General features: G+C 46.9%; 1 protein-coding gene across 1 annotated transcript in view; it reads right to left on the reverse strand.

The window, feature by feature from the left end:
• The window catches only part of LOC118393880 (cingulin-like protein 1), a 36,808-nt gene that overhangs the window by 13,029 nt on the left and 6,010 nt on the right, over positions 1-17,769 (reverse strand). The window contains exons 4-8 of the mRNA XM_035787038.2: positions 13,539-13,635; positions 12,906-13,007; positions 12,462-12,610; positions 11,522-11,660; positions 11,006-11,218 (exon numbers count right to left, since the gene is read on the reverse strand). Coding sequence (XP_035642931.2) covers positions 11,006-11,218; positions 11,522-11,660; positions 12,462-12,610; positions 12,906-13,007; positions 13,539-13,635 — 700 coding nt within the window. The remainder of the gene's footprint in view (positions 1-11,005; positions 11,219-11,521; positions 11,661-12,461; positions 12,611-12,905; positions 13,008-13,538; positions 13,636-17,769) is intronic.

Raw genomic sequence — 17,769 nt, forward strand, 5'->3', positions numbered from 1 at the left:
TCTACGGTCTTATTTACAAGGCAACTCAAAATCCTTCACAACTCCTCTGCAAAGAGACTCTCAAAACAATTCCTTCATAACAAGCTCAAGGGGATTAAAGAGGTGGATGCATGACAATAAATCGAATAAATCTATTCACTTCCCATTGAACTGATGTAGCTTGGCCCACACAAAGACAGCATGTCACCCGCAAAAGGCTGGGGAGATTGATGTGAATGGTCCAGTCCAGTAAATCTGCCCCCTGGGGCCCAACACCAATGTCTCCATGGCTTTACCTGCCAGAGTTGTACAGTTGTGGGGCTGCTGCTTAAGCCTCATGGCTCTCGCTTGTTCAACGCTTGTCACTAAACAGGATCAAATTCCATAATTAGATGACCCACTGTTGGTGGCAGCCTGTCTTTGTATGAATTTGGCTGCTGTGGCAGGACAGTGTGAAAGGAGGTCCCTGTGTGCTTTGCCTCTGCCCAGTTTTATCAATGGAGAGCCTGCCCTGACTAGCCTGTCTGGGTTGCTGCTGTCCTAAGGGAGAGCAGTCAATGCACTCTGGGAAACCTGAATTCTGTCTTCATGTAACCTCTTAGCTGACAACAACACACAGCACTCTATCCAGGCCCGCATTAAGTTTTGCATAGAAAAACAGATAGCAGGTTTTGCTGTGATGACGCTGTCAGAGAGGGATGTACTTTATATCCTGAATGTGACAGTTTATGAAGATATAGTAGCAGCCAGGCTCCCACATATTTGTTCAGAAACGAGAATATCTGGAAATGAGGCTATGCTTGACAGAATGCCAGACAACAGGTTTGACAGTTTCTTGTTCTGTTTACTACAGTGAGAAATGCCCGTGCTGCACGCCTCCACAGAAACAACCAGGAACTGACATCCATATGGGTTCATTACTGATACAAAGGGCCAGAATTTTCCCTAACCAGGAAAAACTGGAAGCCCTAGATAAAAGTTATACCCAGGGCCCAGATGTTTTCCTAGTCAGATCACGTGGCTCCTGGCCTTTCTCGTTACAGTACTGGGCCTATATGTAATTGACTAAATATGATTCTGTAAACACAGGTGATATTTAAGCAATAATGTACGAGGGCGTGTGGTATATGGCCAATATACCACGGCTAAGGGCTGTTCTTATGCACGATGCAATGCGGAGTTCCTGGACACATCCCTTAGCCGTGGTATATTGGCCATATATCACAAACGCCTGACGCGCCTTATTGCTATTAAAAACTGGTTACCAACGTAATTAGAACAGTAAAAATTCACGTTTTGTCATACCCGTGGTATACAGCCAATCAGCATTCAGAGCTCGAACCACCCAGTTTATAATATAGGCTATCAGTTTTCTCCCCATTCTTGTTATACAGTATGCAGGCAGGGAGGGACTTAGCATTTTCATTATGAGGAGGAATGTCTGCTCCCAGGGGGATTAGAGGAAACGGTGCAGATTAGCACACTGTGGTTCAATTCCCCTTAGCCTCGCCTGGACAAGCAGGCAGGCACCTCTCACTGGACAGGTCCAAGAGAAGCCTGTGTACACACACACTGCACACACCTGGTGCACGTACCAGTCACATACTCCACTCCCAATTGACGCACGCACACTGACGCATCTGTTTCTCTCTCTCTCTCACACACACACACACACACACACACACACACACACACACACACACACACACACAGTGCTCCAGGTGAGCACCAACGCTGGCTCCCTCAGTGGAGAGTGAAAACCATTCACTAATGAAACAGCATGATAAATAGCAGACAGCTAATAACATGAAACAACTTCAATTACAAGACCTGTGGTCATCAGTCATAGGTTTAGATACATGTATCTTACTAAATGGGTGTCTTAAAAGGAATCTGACTTAGTGCTTGGGAATGTGTTTGAATCCCCTCATATGTCATTAGAACCACTGTACTATGGTCCCTTAGTGACTCATTATCTGTCCACAGAGCTGAAAGCGTCCAAAGTCCGACCACCTCGCCCCCTCACTCATCCCCTCACCACTGGGTGAAGTGGAGGACCCTCATTGGTTACTCAGGCTTGGTCTTCCAGTGTTTGAGCGGAGGGTGGTAGGTGAGGGGTTAAGGTCACCCAGTGGAGGGGAGAGGAGAGAAGACAGATAATTAACCATACCACCTCCAGGACCCACTGAGGCCTGTTGGGCCTGTTCCCCTCCCCGACACCCTTATCCCTGCCTGGGTCAGCTGGGGCACAGGGGGAGCCTGCAAGTACACAGACTCACTGATATGCAGTTGTCATGACGTTGGCCTGGGGGTTAGGTTTATGACAGTCATAAATACCTCTTCCCCCCTTTTTCCTCTCTCTACCCTACTGAGGTTACATTTGCAAAACTCTTGGTTAACATAGAGATTCTGGGAACATCAGTAGGTGGGGTGAAATGAACTATATTCTGGTAATCTGAACATATGCGGTGGTACTTAATGAATATGATGTCAGTTCGGTTGTCATCTGAGACATGCTCATCAATGATAAGATGACAAACTCTACAGTGGAAAGTCTACACATCAGAGTTATCGGATTCACATGGAATTGTTGTTCAATTTAAATGTTTGAATATCAAATTATTTGTGATGGGTTGAAATGTGATTTTAGCTTCTAAAATGTGAGATTTGGGTTTTCAGAAGATAGGGCGGGCCACTGATTGAGCAGCCCTGTGAAGGGACATGGGCTATAAAACTCTCCTCTCCCTTCCTATATAAGTCCTTGACGACAATAGAACTTCCTGTTCCGGGGATATAGGACGACGGTCCTATGTCAGAATGGTTCTGATAATAACTACAGAACGAAGCCAACATCAGCGTGAGCTTTGGTTGCAAATGGTATGAAATTTGAACTCTTATTCACTACAGAAGTGATACCTCTGAGCCGTTGAGTTAGCAACCGCAGCTGCAACCGCAGGTTATGAAGGAACAGACAGAGTATCCCGTCTACCACACAATGACGTTACTACAACGTACCCAATTGACCACCAGAGACATTCTTCAAAGGACTCGGTTGGGCAACACGGCCTTCCATCTACCACCAACCTATCGAAGCGCAGCTCAGAGTAAATATTGATTGCATTTTCCTTTTCCAAATGGGCGGTAATTTAGAATGCATAAGATACTGTATTTACGATAGCACAGCTTCTTCCCTTTGTTCCTCAGTCTTCCCGCTCTTTCACTCAACCCAGCCCCTTTTCCTTTGTGCTTTGTGTAACAAGCTGTCATATCCGTTCCGCCGCTAGGTACGTTTTCCTTTATGACGTAATTTGTAATCAAGTTATGATTTAATTATGTGTAATTCTGTGTGATTAGTTAGGTATTTAGTAAATAAATGATTAAACCCAATTTTGTATTTACGAGTTTATTCGGAAGATAACAGCTCAATAAATATTATTTTGTGGTGCCCGACTCTAGTTAACTATATTTACATGATTAGCTCAATCAGGTGATATTAATTGCAGAGAAATTATTTTATATAATAGCATGTCATATCACTTGATAGCCAAAGACACGACACAGATGTCACTGGAATTACCTATAAACCAGACGAGGATATTCCCACACAAAAAAAATCCTTAAAATGTGTCAATGAAGGCAGTCTTATCTCTTTCAAAACATTAGGCATCTTTCACCGGTCTAGGACTTTACAGAATCCAAGGACAGCAGGGGGTAGAAGCTTGTGAAAAACATAGCCTACTTAGCTGGAATATGTGAAGATTGTTGTATCATCTCTGTATTCAAAATGTAATCAACTGGGGCTGTGGGTAGAGGGCAGGTTGAGGGGGAGGTGAACATACAGAAAATGTAGAGTTGAGTTTTCAGTTTTTTCTCATACAAACATCACCTCACTCCCTCTTTCACTGTCCCATTTCCCACCCTGGGTTCTTTGAGAGTCCAGTCTGGGCACTACCACTCAGAGGGTGAGGGGGAGAAAGACCCATGGGTGGTGGAAATTCACAGGGTGACCTGGTGATCATTGTTCCTTGTGTTTGCCATTTTGTACTCACTCAGACTGTTACAAAGCCTCAAAATTAACAATTTGGGAGTTTGATTTCAAGGGCTGTCTTGTGCACTCTTAAACTGTTTGTCTATAGTCAGGCATTAACTACCATTGTGCGGCCAGTAAAAAGAGTGGCACTAACAATGCAGTGAAGTATGCGTCGCCCAGTGTGTGAACTCAGATTCAAATCAAGCAGCTTTTTCAGGGTGCTCTCGGGTCACTGGGAACACACACAAACCCCTGCTGAATCTGCTTTGGAGCCCAGGGAACAAACAATGGAGTGTGCTGATATTCCTGCACCAATTACGGTCCATAAGAAAGCTGCCAGGGTAATCCCACAACCAGCAGGGCCCCCTTCTAATCACATTTATAGGCACATAAATATAACTTTTTTAAATGACAAGGCAGTTAATCCACTCTAAATCCACAATGCATCAAAAAAGTATAATCTGACTAACTGAATCAAAATGTTTATTTTTAAACAAATCCTGGAAATAAAGATAGTGGTGTACTCATGCCCTTGTCAGTGAGTAGCATACCCTCTGATTGGTTGTCACAGACAAACTGGTGTCATCTATACTACAGAGATGAATGTAAAAGTCCTGGCACACCCCATAACACATTTTATGTGTTTACTATCACAAGCATTTACAACAGTGAACACAACCTTTTATATGAGTGCACTGTTGTGGGCATGAAGCATTCACACGGTTTTAGAAATAATACCCATTTCAGACAGTAACTCTCACAGTGTAAGATTGCAGTAAATCGAAAATAAGTAACTATAGTAGAGCACAGTGTTCTGCTCCCTCTGCTCTACAATGGCCTTGGGAAAGGTACAAAGCAACACTTCTTTGATTGAGCTGACACATTGTCAAGTTGCTATAATGTCCCTGCAGCATCCCTGACAAAAAGGCTTTAGTTAGGAGCTGAGGGGCAGAGTGTTTCCCCTACCTAACCCAGGACATAGGCCAGGATGCAGAGAAACACAGGATATCCCCCTACCCCAGCTACAACAACACACTGGTGGTGACATTGTTCAAACAGACACATACTGGCCACAATCACAAGTGAATAAAATCAACATCACATAATTCATCATTGTTTACTTCAGACTACCTTAGTTAGGGTACTGTGAGCCAAGGTTGATGCAGCCTCATAGCATTATGGTCCTGTTTTCAAATGACTTCCATTCATGTGCTCTCCCCAATGGAACGTAAACATGGGATAAGAGGGGAAGTCAAGATGGTCATCTTTGTGCTTCTATTTAGTCACGATTGCCTAAGGTCCTTCCAGGAACGGGTCATATCCTGTGTGATATCAGGTTAATGGTATTCAACACCATGCATTCTGTCTTCAAGGAAAATAAATAGCACCACAGATCACTCAAGCTCTTCTCTGGCAATGAATAAGCCTTAGTTTGTTTCACCAGCAAGAAGGTATGCATTACAATAGCGTCGCTCTCCAACAAAAGGCACATAGACTAGTGTCTGCCTAGTAAAGACAGGTTTGTGATGGCTTGGGAGAAAAGCTTGCAGTGGAAATGAAAACTTGCTGCTTGAGGAGCACTGGCATCTCACCAGTCACAATAAGATGCCAGCCATCAAATCTTGTCTTGTCCTTCGGGACATGAAAACAGAAACCTTTTTAAATGGCCAAATGATAGGATTTCAGGGATGTTTGGGTTTAATAGAGAATGAAATAGGCCAGTGCAGTGAGAAGGCAGTCACAGTAGACCTTTGTGAGAAACTGGCCCTTTTGTGTCCAAAAAAATGGAACCAGAGAATTAACATTTACTGTCACAAAACTCCAAGCCTCCCCAGAATGTGGCATTATTATTGTGTAGCACATCGCCAGAAGACCAGTGGCTTCAAAAGAAGGCCACTGGGAAGTGGGATGACACAATGTCAAAGTCCACACACACAGTACTCTATTATGATCTTTTTTTAATGTGTTATCCAATTGGTAGTAGTTACAGTCTTGTCTCATCGCTGCAACTCCCGTACAGACTCGGGAGAGACGAAGGTCGAGAGCCATGCTTCCTCCGAAACACAACCCAACCTAGCCACACTGCTTCTTGACACAACGCACATCCAACCCGGAAGCCAGCCGCACCACTGTGTCGGAGGAAACACCGTACACCTGGCGACCTGGTCAGCGTGCACTGCGCCCGGCCCGCCACAGGAGTCGCTAGTGCGCGATGAGACAAGGATATTCCTGCCAGCCAAACCCCCCCTAACCCGGACAACGCTGGGCCAGTTGTGCTTCGCCCCATGGACCTCCCGGGCGCGGCCGGCTGCGACAGAGCCTTAGACCACTGCGCCACCCGGGAGGCCTCTATTATGATCTTAAATGGTTGATGTGAGGCCAACCCAGAGTGATTTATAATATCAAAAGACACTTCAGAAAGTCATTATGGTAGGACAAAACACTCACATTGAGCATAGTACTTCTTTTCACTCTTGGACTAAAGCCAGACCTTGGGGAATCATGATGCCTGGTCGGGCTGGGGAAAAATCACAGTCAAATGACTGGGCTTTGAATGTCAGAGCTGAGGTCAGATCCTGCTGGAGGGAGAGTGACCAGTGCCACTTGCAACCTGAGCAGACTACACCACTGGACAGTAAGTCCATGTTAAATACTTTGACTGTACTTGCCAGTACTCCCTACTCTGTTGGATGTTTAAAAGCAATGTACCAACACAAAACGGCCTATTGAGTGGAGAAACCACATATTTCCTAAGTCTCGGTGTGAGTGAGTTAAATCCTTAGCTTTCTGCCCCTGGTCTTAAAGCTGCGGTACATCACAGTCTTGAGCACACTAACCCTCTCCTCCACACTCCTGGGGGTATTTGTTGGAATCCCCAAAGCCTTGCATGCATTTTGGCACAGTAGGCTCCCTCCCCACCAGCTCAGCTCTGCCAGGCAGTGACGCAGCAGAGGAACAATAGGCCCGTGAATTCAGGCCACAGCCTCCTTTCACACAGGCACGACCCTCACATGGCAGGGGAACAACTTGTCTCACTACACACACACAAACAACCAGCTCTGTGCAAGGAGATGCAACCAAAATGGGTGTGCATCCAATGAGCCAGTGAAAAACTATTTCTGGGCAGAACATTACAGGCAGCAGCATATCACAGTTCATCTAAACAATTCTGAGAAGCCGTCCTAACTCCCAAGTCTTTTTGAAGACAAATTCTTCAAACAGTGAAGAACATGATAGCAAACAGATGGACAAAAAAAGAGCGCTGAACTTTAGCTATGACACCCGTTCCTCTCTTTTGCTGGTAGATTTCCAGAGAAATCCCTTCCCTCTATCAATCCCTATATTTCTCCCTCCCTTCCCAGTAAATCCTCACCTTCCAGCTGTGCCGGGAAGGGAACACAGCAGAGCGCTATCATCAACTGAGGAAACACACTGCCTCCTGTGGGACTCTTTACCTTCAAACAGCCCCGAGGAGGTGCTCACCAGGCCACATGGCTTCAATGATTACACACAAAAATAAGTGAGTCACAGAGAAAATAAAGACAGGCAGGGATCACTCAAGTGGAGGGCTAGAAGCTGGGGGATGGGGCTGCCAGTGTGTCAGGGGATGTATGGGATAGGGCTATAAGGGCTGAGGCTTTTGACTGGGGCTAATTCATTTAGGAATGAAAATACAACAGGGACTGTATGGGTAGGGTGCGGGGATCAAGGCTGAGGGATGAGAGTGGGCTGGAGCTGGGAATGGGGTTGAGCCTGGAAATGGAACTAGGGGCTAGGGCTGGGCTGGTACTAGAGGCTGGAGCTGGTACTAGGGGCTAGGGCTGGTACTAGAGGGTGGGGTTGGGACTACTACAGGTTGGGGCTGTCTGGGGCCTGGGGTTGTGGCCCTCTGAGAGTGTTGAGAATCAGGAATGTCCCTGTGAGGGGGTATAACAGCAGCCCCCTGAAGAGGCATGGTCACGTCGCACCCCTCCCGACCCCACCCACTGGTCAGAGCTGGAGCATTGTAACAGAATATGCAGGACGGAGGGGGTCTGCTGGGTGCACACTCTAACCAGCCAGGAACATTCTCTGACACACCCTTCTCTCTGCACCTTATCAGTTCACATTTTTCACATTCCCTCAAGTCTCACTGCTGTGAAAAAACTGATTTACACAGAACTGATCTACAATAAGTAACTTATAGTAAGTAGACTACAGTCTGATTATAGATTCTCTATGAATATTGTTGTTTGACCTCTATAGTTTCTACCTCTATAGATTAACATCTAAAAACTGGCCCAAGCTACAACTAAATAAAAATACAATTGAACCTAAAATGCAATGACACAAAACAAACACACATATTTTCAGGGAGATGTCCACTCCATAACTCCTCTGACCCACTTTATTCAGCATGTCCCAACCATATCCCAAACCCCTGCTGCTATTATTGTGTGAAACAAACTCATCATTCATCTACTGAGGTCCACAATTATCCCTGCCCTTTCAATGGATGAACAGAGAGAGAGGAGGAACAGTGAGGAACACTGCACAACTCATGAACTACAGCTCATTAGATTAGTGACGGCTTGCCACTGCAATTAACAGGCAACGGGAACGATTTAGCGCTCCAGGTTCCAGCATTATTCTCTGCATGGGGCAGCCCTATCAATGCACATTTCATGGCTGAAGGAGAAAGGAGCAGCGTTTCGATGGGAGACAGGACAGATGAATGGTTGACTGCGCACACTTAATACTAAGCAATTCAGCAGGCTGTGAGGTCGCTCACTCACACATGCAGAAATGATCATTACTTTCAATCCTGCCAATGCCTGGTGGATAAAAGTACAGTACGCTGTAACCACTATAAATAGTTTTTGTGTGTGACAACCTAACAATGGATTGGTATTTTAAGGAAAAGGCCCAAATTACTGAAGATAAACTGATAGCAGCCAAAGTGCCTGAATACTGAGTAACAATAAGGTCAGAATCTTGAATCTCACAATCTTGTCACTTGTATATAAAGGATTGGTGGCGAATTCTTGACAAAATCTTCCCCAGAAATGGAAGTAATTATTTTCAAGCAAGAAAATGATCTCAGAAGGGGCTGGCTGCTGTGTAGACCCCCACAACAGCAGGAGGAAGCTCGGGACAAGGAGAGGACTTCCAGGCCGACACAAACAGGAAGCATGTGAGCCAGGCAACACCTAGTCAACACAATGCTCCTCTAGCCTTGTCAGTGTGGTCCTCTTGTCTCTCTCCTCCATTAGCCCTATGTATGCTCTTACCTCACTGTCCTCTCTACCACTTCCCTACCCTGTCTTCTCTTTACTAGTCCATTTGGCTCTCCCCATCCCCTCTCCCAAGTCTTTTAAAGGCTTTGTTTGGTCCTATTTTTCTTCCTGTTGAGCCACCCAGTAAAACGTGTTTACAGCAAAACAACACCTCAACATCATTAAATACTTCCTCAAGCTTTTTAATGACACTATATGTCATCTAGGGTAAACAGAGTCCAATAAGTTCCCATGAAAATTGATGACAAGCTGGTTTAACTGTCAGATAGCTGAGTATTTTTTATCTTGGTTGGTTCAGCTGAACTACAGAGAAGGGCGTGTTTTTGCCCAGCACTGTTTAACAGTTTTTAGACTTGTTTTTCAGCCTTCAGCTGGGGTTGTTATTACAGTGTGTGCAGTGAAATGCAGTTAGGCAAGTGCAAGAAGAGAGAGGAGTAGAGCAGTTAATGTATAGAACTATGACATTCTCTAACACTGGCACCATGCAGTCAATGATTCACTAAATCCTAGAGGACTTTCCAGAAATTCATTCAAGTATGCATACTGCATACAACATTGTCATCTCAATAAACACAAAAGCCTGATTTCCTTATAATAACACATAATGAGGGTTTCATTTCCTCAGTAAATAAACAATGGAACACTAAAGTTATACAAATTCAATGGCCTTTGGATAGCAATCATTATTTACTTGTTCCAAACAAACAAAATATCTTAACAACTGGTGAACAATGATTGGGCGTAATCTTATTTTTCCAATTCCAATACACAGTAGTCATAACAAAAACAACTTAAAGAGTTTTTGTTCGAGGTAAAACGGCCGTATTGTGTTAGTTACTAAAATTGAGCTTAATTTTGAGGCACAACTTTGAAGCTGGTTGAAAGCTCCTGGTAATTTCACTTCAAAGCTATCGAATATCTACTGATGCCGAACATATGGCAACAAATACAATCCCAAACAAACCTTCTAAACAAACACTTTACTACCCAAAACGCACGTGATGCTATCCACTAAGGTTTGCCCAAATCTCCCATTAACATCAATACATCCAGCAAACAGGTGACGTCCTGAGGACATTTGGCGATGTGCCCATTAAATCCCGAAAGGGTTTCGACACAACGTTATCCCACTGACGGTCTAAGAATGTTACACCTGCTACAGGTGAAATCAGTTACTGATATAGACATGGTGGCGTAGCAGGAAGATTGGAATTCCATGAACTAAGATGTTGTGAGTTCAAATCCCAGGTGAGGACATGCTAAGAAATAATTACTGTATGAATAAACATACACAATGTAATCATGTATGTCAAATATGTAACACTGTATGTTAAAAGCTCTGTTTGTGGTGTGGGTGTCCCAAGCATTGCCAAAAGATAAAAACACGCACCCCCTAAAAAAAGTTTTAAAAAAAAGACAAAGCGTTGTTACTGGATCAGTGGTCAACCAATCAGGGTCTTGATGGGCTTGGCAACAGTAACAAGAGGTGATGTGTAATTTAAGTAGGGTGCATGTGCCCTGGGTAAAATGTTTTTTTTTTTTGGGTGAGGGAGAATGTTTCTTTGCGACCAAGGCACCATGACACAACATCCCAAGAACGACCTAAAACGTCCTCAGGGACGTCACCGAGACCAACTGGGAACTAGACAAAACCTCCAGGGGACCATGATACAACGTTCTGACAACCTTAGGCCATGGGTGGCTGGGGAACATCCATTACCTGTTTGGCCTTCTCCACAGACGTCTGCAGCTTGCGGATCTCCTTCTCATACTGCTCCCTCAGTTTATCCACCTCCTGGTCGTGTGTGGCCACCTCTGCCTTCAGTGCTCCCTTCAGGGCAGTCAGCTCCCTCTCCCTCCTCCTCAGCACCTCCTCCTGCTCCTCCTTGGCCAGCATCACCTCCTGTAAGTCCCGCTTCATTTGCATCAGGTCCTACACAGCAGGAGAGGAGGAAGTGGTGACAGTGTCTCGCTAAAATCTCACCCTGAGATGAACTGCTACCTCAACAGGTGACGTGCACAGAAATCTCCAGCACTGCCATTATTGCCTGGAAATTCTGCTTCAGAAAATGTGCCAGGAAGAATAACATGTTTACACATTATCAACACTGGCACTACAATGGTATTGACATGGTGGTTATTATGGGACCGCAAAGCCTTTTCCACGCAAGCCACTAAGCTCCTATATGGCAACGCTCTCTCCCCTGAGAGCTGTGGGACCTGGCCTGTGTATTACCTCCATCATGGCATCCTTCTCTCTGTCGGCCACCACCGTCTTGGCGCCATCCAGCTCATCGTGCATCTCTGACAGCTGGTCCTGCAGGTCCCTGATCTCCGTCTGGTACTGCTCCCTCTCCATCTTCACCTGGAACAGCCTGCCAGACACAGAGCAGCATACAGTCACAACACACACGCCATGACCTGAACACCTGCACTTTGCTTCACAAAATGGAACGATACCACCTGCGCTCTGTCAGAAACGTCTGTTTTCCAGGCTAACAGGGGCTATGATGAGCACCCGGGCACTGATCTACCAATCACATCACCTCACACCACCCCCACTCCAACTGTAAGGGGTGCGTAACTGGTGGCAGACAAGTCAGACGCAGGGGAGAAGAACTGGGTCATAACCGGAGCAGTTTAAAATACAAAACCACCGGCATCCAGAATAACAACGTATGGGTACAAAACCCGTCGCGCACCAGACAACAATGTGCACAAGCACTTACAACAAACAATTCCACACAAAGACATGGGGGGAACAGAGGGTTAAATAGTCCAACATCAACAGACATTTAAGCCATGATGATATACACTCCTCACTTTGTGGGGCTTTGGTGGGACTCTGCAGTGTACATTAACACAAAATGTCAGAGGGGAAGGAGAACTATAGGAGGCCATTATGTTCAGACAAAGACAGAAGCTCTAATGGCCGAAAAGAGACTGCAAGCCCAAGGAACACATTAGAACATATAATCCCCCTGTGACAACAGAAAACAAACTACAACTTTCTCCTCCACAAAAGTAATAAAAGGTATAGATAAAACTACTTTCTCCCAATAAGAGTTGTAAATCTGAGGATTATCCCCATTGTGCTGGTTTCTTAACCCGGGCCTTGTCGACCTGTCACTCCTTGCCTCACAGTGTATGCTCTGGTCTGGTGGTCAGTCACTTACTCCTCCAGTGTGGTACGGAGCTCAGCCTCTGTTTTGGCCAGTTTGTCCCTCAGTCGGGAGCATTCCTCCTGGCTCCTCTCCAGCTCATTCTGCAGGACCTTCACCCCCGCTCCGGCCTTTTCATGGGCCTCAGTCAGACCCATCTGCTTCTTTAACACGCAAGGACACACACACACTTTAAGAAAACACCATTCCTCTCACCACACCAAATCAATATGAAATGCATGGCGCTCATAGTATAGAATCTGAATTACAGTTTTGACTACGAACTATCTAACCAATAAACTCAGTGGCTGTGATGTCTACTGGTCTGCTTAAGTTAGCTATTAGCACCAATAGGATTATTGTGTCTTAAGAGGCAGGAGCTAGGGATTCTCATGTCCTGCACAGACATCCAAGATAGCAGCTAGAGTCAACATGTATGGCATGGCATCATAGTATTACCTTGGTTTGCTCCTCCAGCTGCTTTTTCAGTTCAACAACATCCTTCTCCAGTGCCACCCTCTGTTCCTGTAGGGCTTTGGCTTGGGTAGCTATGTCAGGAGACTGGGAGGGGCAACAGAGACAGGAGTTAAATTTGACTCCATTTCCCTTTTCAAAATAACTCACAATATATTTGTATGATAGCATTTTCGTACAATACAAAAACATGTTGGTTGCTTTGGTTCATGGCAGATCTTAATGAAGAAAAGGAAGGGTGGTGACTAGTTTCTCTCCATACTGCACTGGTTTACACATGGCAGTTAATGGAGGCTGGTGGGAGGAGCTATTGGAGGAATGGCTCATTGTAATGACTGGAATGGAATATATGGAACGGAGTTAAGCATGTGTGTGATACCGTTCCATTTTTTCCATTCCAGCCATTACAATGAGCCCGTCCTCCTATAGCTCCTCCCATCAGCCTCCACTGTTGGAGGTGGTAACCACAGTGGCTGTTGTCAATGCTAGGTCAACACAGCCTTGTGGCTTGTATGCTGCTCACTAAGCGAAAGCTTCTGGCCTAAGGCTAAGATAAGAGGCTCACAGATTTAGCTGTTTGTTGAGTTTAATTACAACAACTCCACAACAATGCCTCACTTTGTTGTCGCTCCCCGCCGCCCGTGACTTTAATGTCTGGATCTTCTCAAACACCAGGTTGACCTTCCTCTTGGTGGTGTCCTCGTTATCAGTGCTCCTGCGGGGACACACGCGCGCACACACACACACACACACACACATAGTCAGAACACAGGTGCACTCCCACACTCGACTGATCTGAGGGTTAAGAGGGGTCTCTGTGTGTGGTAGGTGGATCAGATCAAGGTCTAATCCCAGACTGTTCTGGTTCCTGCTCTGCCGGGGGCCAACTGCTTTGATGTGTCACCTCGCAACCCGCTCAACCTCATTACAGCTATCCATTAGGAGGCACATTCAGAAGAATGTGTCTCCCTCCATGCCTGGCCCTGCTATACAACTGGGCTGTATGCAGGGTGCACCCTCTCTTTTCCTATATTGGGACAGAAAATGAACAGAACATCGGGTTGCCACAACCCGGGGAAGGTTCTATGGTTTCATTCAATTCCACTACCTGACAGGGGAGTTCTAGCCCCCCTCCTTCATTAAAGTTGAATAACTTCAGCGAGTGAATGTTTGTCCTTTCTTTGATGACTCAGCACACCACTTCCATCTGTGTTCCTTTCCATTGACTTCTGACCCCTGACCTGTGACCTGACACACCCAAAGCAGTTTCCTGAACTGGAGCACACATGGAATGTAGACACTTAGGAACTAAGGCACTTTAGAAGTTTAGGATTTAAATTGCAAATCTTCTAAAACTATGGACACAAATGTACAGTCCAACCATGACACAATGCTCTGTGAGAAACACAGAACTTGACCTGGGATTGGATAGGAACTCCAAGATCCATCTTTACTGGTGCTGTGATTGACATGTTATCCTATTGGATATATGCACTGGACTTTCAGACTTGGCTTCTTGACGAACATACTTGGTTTAAGCTTTGTAACCCCCCCCCCCCAAAGCCTTTTAACCTAGTCTAGCTATAAAACTTTCAGAGAGTGAAACCAGCTACGCTATAGTAAGCTTCAGCTGGTGTAGCTTGGTACTGAACAACAACAAAACTGTCTAGCGCCTCATCTTACTATTTAACAATATAAACCATCATGTATCATGATTACTCTTACCAGTTAATCTATCTTAAACCTGGAAGTACACCATAGAGATTGTAACGGCGTTCTTCTATCTCCTCCTCTGATGAAGAGGTAGAACAAGGATCGGACCAAAATGCAGCGTGATGATGATTCATGATATAATTTTAATGAAGGAAAAAAACAATACAAGCGGAAACTACAAAATAATGAAAAGTGAAAACCGAAACAGCCCTATCTGGTGCAAACACAAAGACAGGAACAATCACCCACGAAAACACTCACAGAATATGGCTGCCTAAATATGGCTCCCAATCAGAGACAACGATAATCACCTGACTCTGATTGAGAACCGCCTCAGGCAGCCATAGACTAATTAGACACCCCACAAAACCCCAAGACAAAAAACACACCACAATAACCCATGTCCCACCATGGCCTGACCAAATAAATAAAGAAAACACAAAATACTAAGACCAAGGTGTGACAGAACCCCCCTAAGGTGCGGACTCCAGGACGCACCTCAAAACCATAGGGAGGGTCCGGGTGGGTGTCTGTCCATGGTGGCGGCTCCGGATCGGGACGTGGACCCCATTCCATAAATGTCATAGTTCCTCCCCCTCGCGTCCTGGGATAATCCACCCTCGCCGCCGACCATGGCCTAATAGTCCTCACCCAGAACCCCACTGGACTGAGGGGCAGCTCGTGACTGAGGGGCAGCTCGGGACTGAGGGGCAGCTCGGGACTGAGGGGCAGCTCGGGACTAAGGGGCAGCTCGGGACTGAGGGGAAGCTCGGGACTGAGGGAAGCTCGGGACTGAGGGGAAGCTCGGGACTGAGGGGCAGCTCGGGACTAAGGGGCAGCTCGAGACTGAGGCAGCTCGGGACTGAGGGGTAGCTTGGGACTGAGGGGAAGCTCGGGACTGAGGGGAAGCTCGGGACTGAGGGAAGCTCGGGACTGAGGGGCAGCTCGGGACTGAGGGGCAGCTCAGCACTGAGGGGAAGCCCAGCACTGAGGAAAGCCCAGCACTGAGAGGAAGCTCAGCACTGAGAGGAAGCTCAGGCAGGTAGTTGGCTCTTGCAGATCCTGGCTGGCTGGCAGATCTGGAAGAGTCTGGTTGACTGGCAGATCTGGAAGAGTCTGGTTGACTGGCAGATCTGGAAGAGTCTGGTTGACTGGCAGATCTGGAAGAGTCTGGTTGACTGGCAGATCTGGAAGAGTCTGGTTGACTGGCAGATCTGGAAGAGTCTGGCTGACTGGCGGATCTAGCTGCTCTGGCTGCTCCATGCAGACTGGCAGCTCTGGCTGCTCCATGCAGACTGGCAGCTCTATGCAGACTGACAGCTCTGGCTGCTCTATGCAGACTGGCAGCTCCATGCAGACTGGCAGCTCTGGCTGCTCTATGCAGACTGGCAGCTCTATGCAGACTGGCAGCTCTGGCTGCTCCATGCAACCTGGCAGCTCTGGGTGCTCCATGCAGACTGACAGCTCTGGCTGCTCCATGCAGACTGGCAGCTCTGGCTGCTCCATGCAGACTGGCAGCTCTGGCTGCTCCATGCAGTCTGACAGCTCAGGCTGCTCCATGCAGACTGGCAGCTCAGGCTGCGCTGAACAGGCAGGAGACTCCGGCAGCGCTGGAGAGAAGGAAGGCTCTGGCTGCGCTAAACAGGCGGGAGACTCCGGCAGCGCAGGAGAGGAGAAAGGCTCCGACAGCGCTGAACAGGCGGGAAACTCCGGCAGCGCTGGAGAGGCGAGGCGCACTGTAGGCCTGATGCGTGGTGCTGGCACTGGTGGAGCTGGATAGAGAACACGCACAGGAAGCCTGGTGCGGGGAGCTGCCACCGGAGGACTGGTGTGTGGAGGTGGCTCTGGATAGACCGGACCGTGCAGGCGCACTGGAGCTCTTGAGCACCGAGCCTGCCCAACCTTACCTGGCTCGATGCCCACTCTAGCCCGGCCAATACGAAGAGCTGGTATGAACCTCACCGGGCTATGCACCCGCACTGGAAACACTGTGCGCTCCATAGCATAACACGGTGCCTGCCCGGTCTCTCTAGCCCCCCGGTAAGCACAGGGAGTTTGCGCAGGTCTCCTACCTGGCATAGCCATACTCCCTGTGAGGCCCCCCCCCAATACATTTTTGGGGCTGACTCTCAGGCTTCCATCCCCGTCGCCGTGCTGCCTCCTCATACCAGCGCCTCTCCGCTTTCTCCGCCTCCAGTTCTTCCTTGGGGCGGCGATATTCTCCAGGCTGAGCCCAAGGTCCTTCACCGTCCAGTTCGTCCTCCCATGTCCAGTCCCTCTCTCGCTGCACCTTGGTGCGGCTACACTCCCCTGGTTTAGCCCAGGGTCCTCTCCCGTCGAGGATTTCCTCCCAAGTCCAGAAATTCTTGTCGCGCTGCTCCTGCTGCCGCTGTTGCCTGTTACCACGTTGCTTGGTCCATTTGTGGTGGGTGATTCTGTAACGGCGTTCTTCTATCTCCTCCTCTGATGAAGAGGTAGAACAAGGATCGGACCAAAATGCAGCGTGATGATGATTCATTATATAATTTTAATGAAGGAAAAAACAATACAAGCGGAAACTACAAAATAAAGAAAAGTGAAAACCGAAACAGCCCTATCTGGTGCAAACACAAAGACAGGAACAATCACCCACGAAAACACTCACAGAATATGGCTGCCTAAATATGGCTCCCAATCAGAGACAACGATAATCATCTGACTCTGATTGAGAACCGCCTCAGGCAGCCATAGACTAATTAGACACCCCACAAAACCCCAAGACAAAAAACACACCACAATAACCCATGTCACACCCTGGCCTGACCAAATAAATAAAGAAAACACAAAATACTAAGACCAAGGCGTGACAGAGATACTAATCTGAGATGCTTCCCACCGATAACTCCTCCATTTCCCCTTACTGTAAGTGATGGGATTTATAGCATGGGGTGAACGGTGAACATCAAGAATCAGGTGATGAGCAGAGCAGGGTTGATACCTTACATTCCTCAGTAGAGAGGGAGAGAGAGAGACAGGGAGAAAGAGAAATGGGAAGAGCAACGAACACCACTAAGCAGCTGCATCGACCACAGCTTAGATATGGAGGTGGAGACTGAATGGGAGTATAAATTCCTTCCCTTTTATCACAAACAGTCAG

Source organism: Oncorhynchus keta, chromosome 14 (genome assembly GCF_023373465.1).
Source record: "Oncorhynchus keta strain PuntledgeMale-10-30-2019 chromosome 14, Oket_V2, whole genome shotgun sequence".
NCBI classification, from domain to species: Eukaryota; Metazoa; Chordata; class Actinopteri; order Salmoniformes; family Salmonidae; genus Oncorhynchus; species Oncorhynchus keta.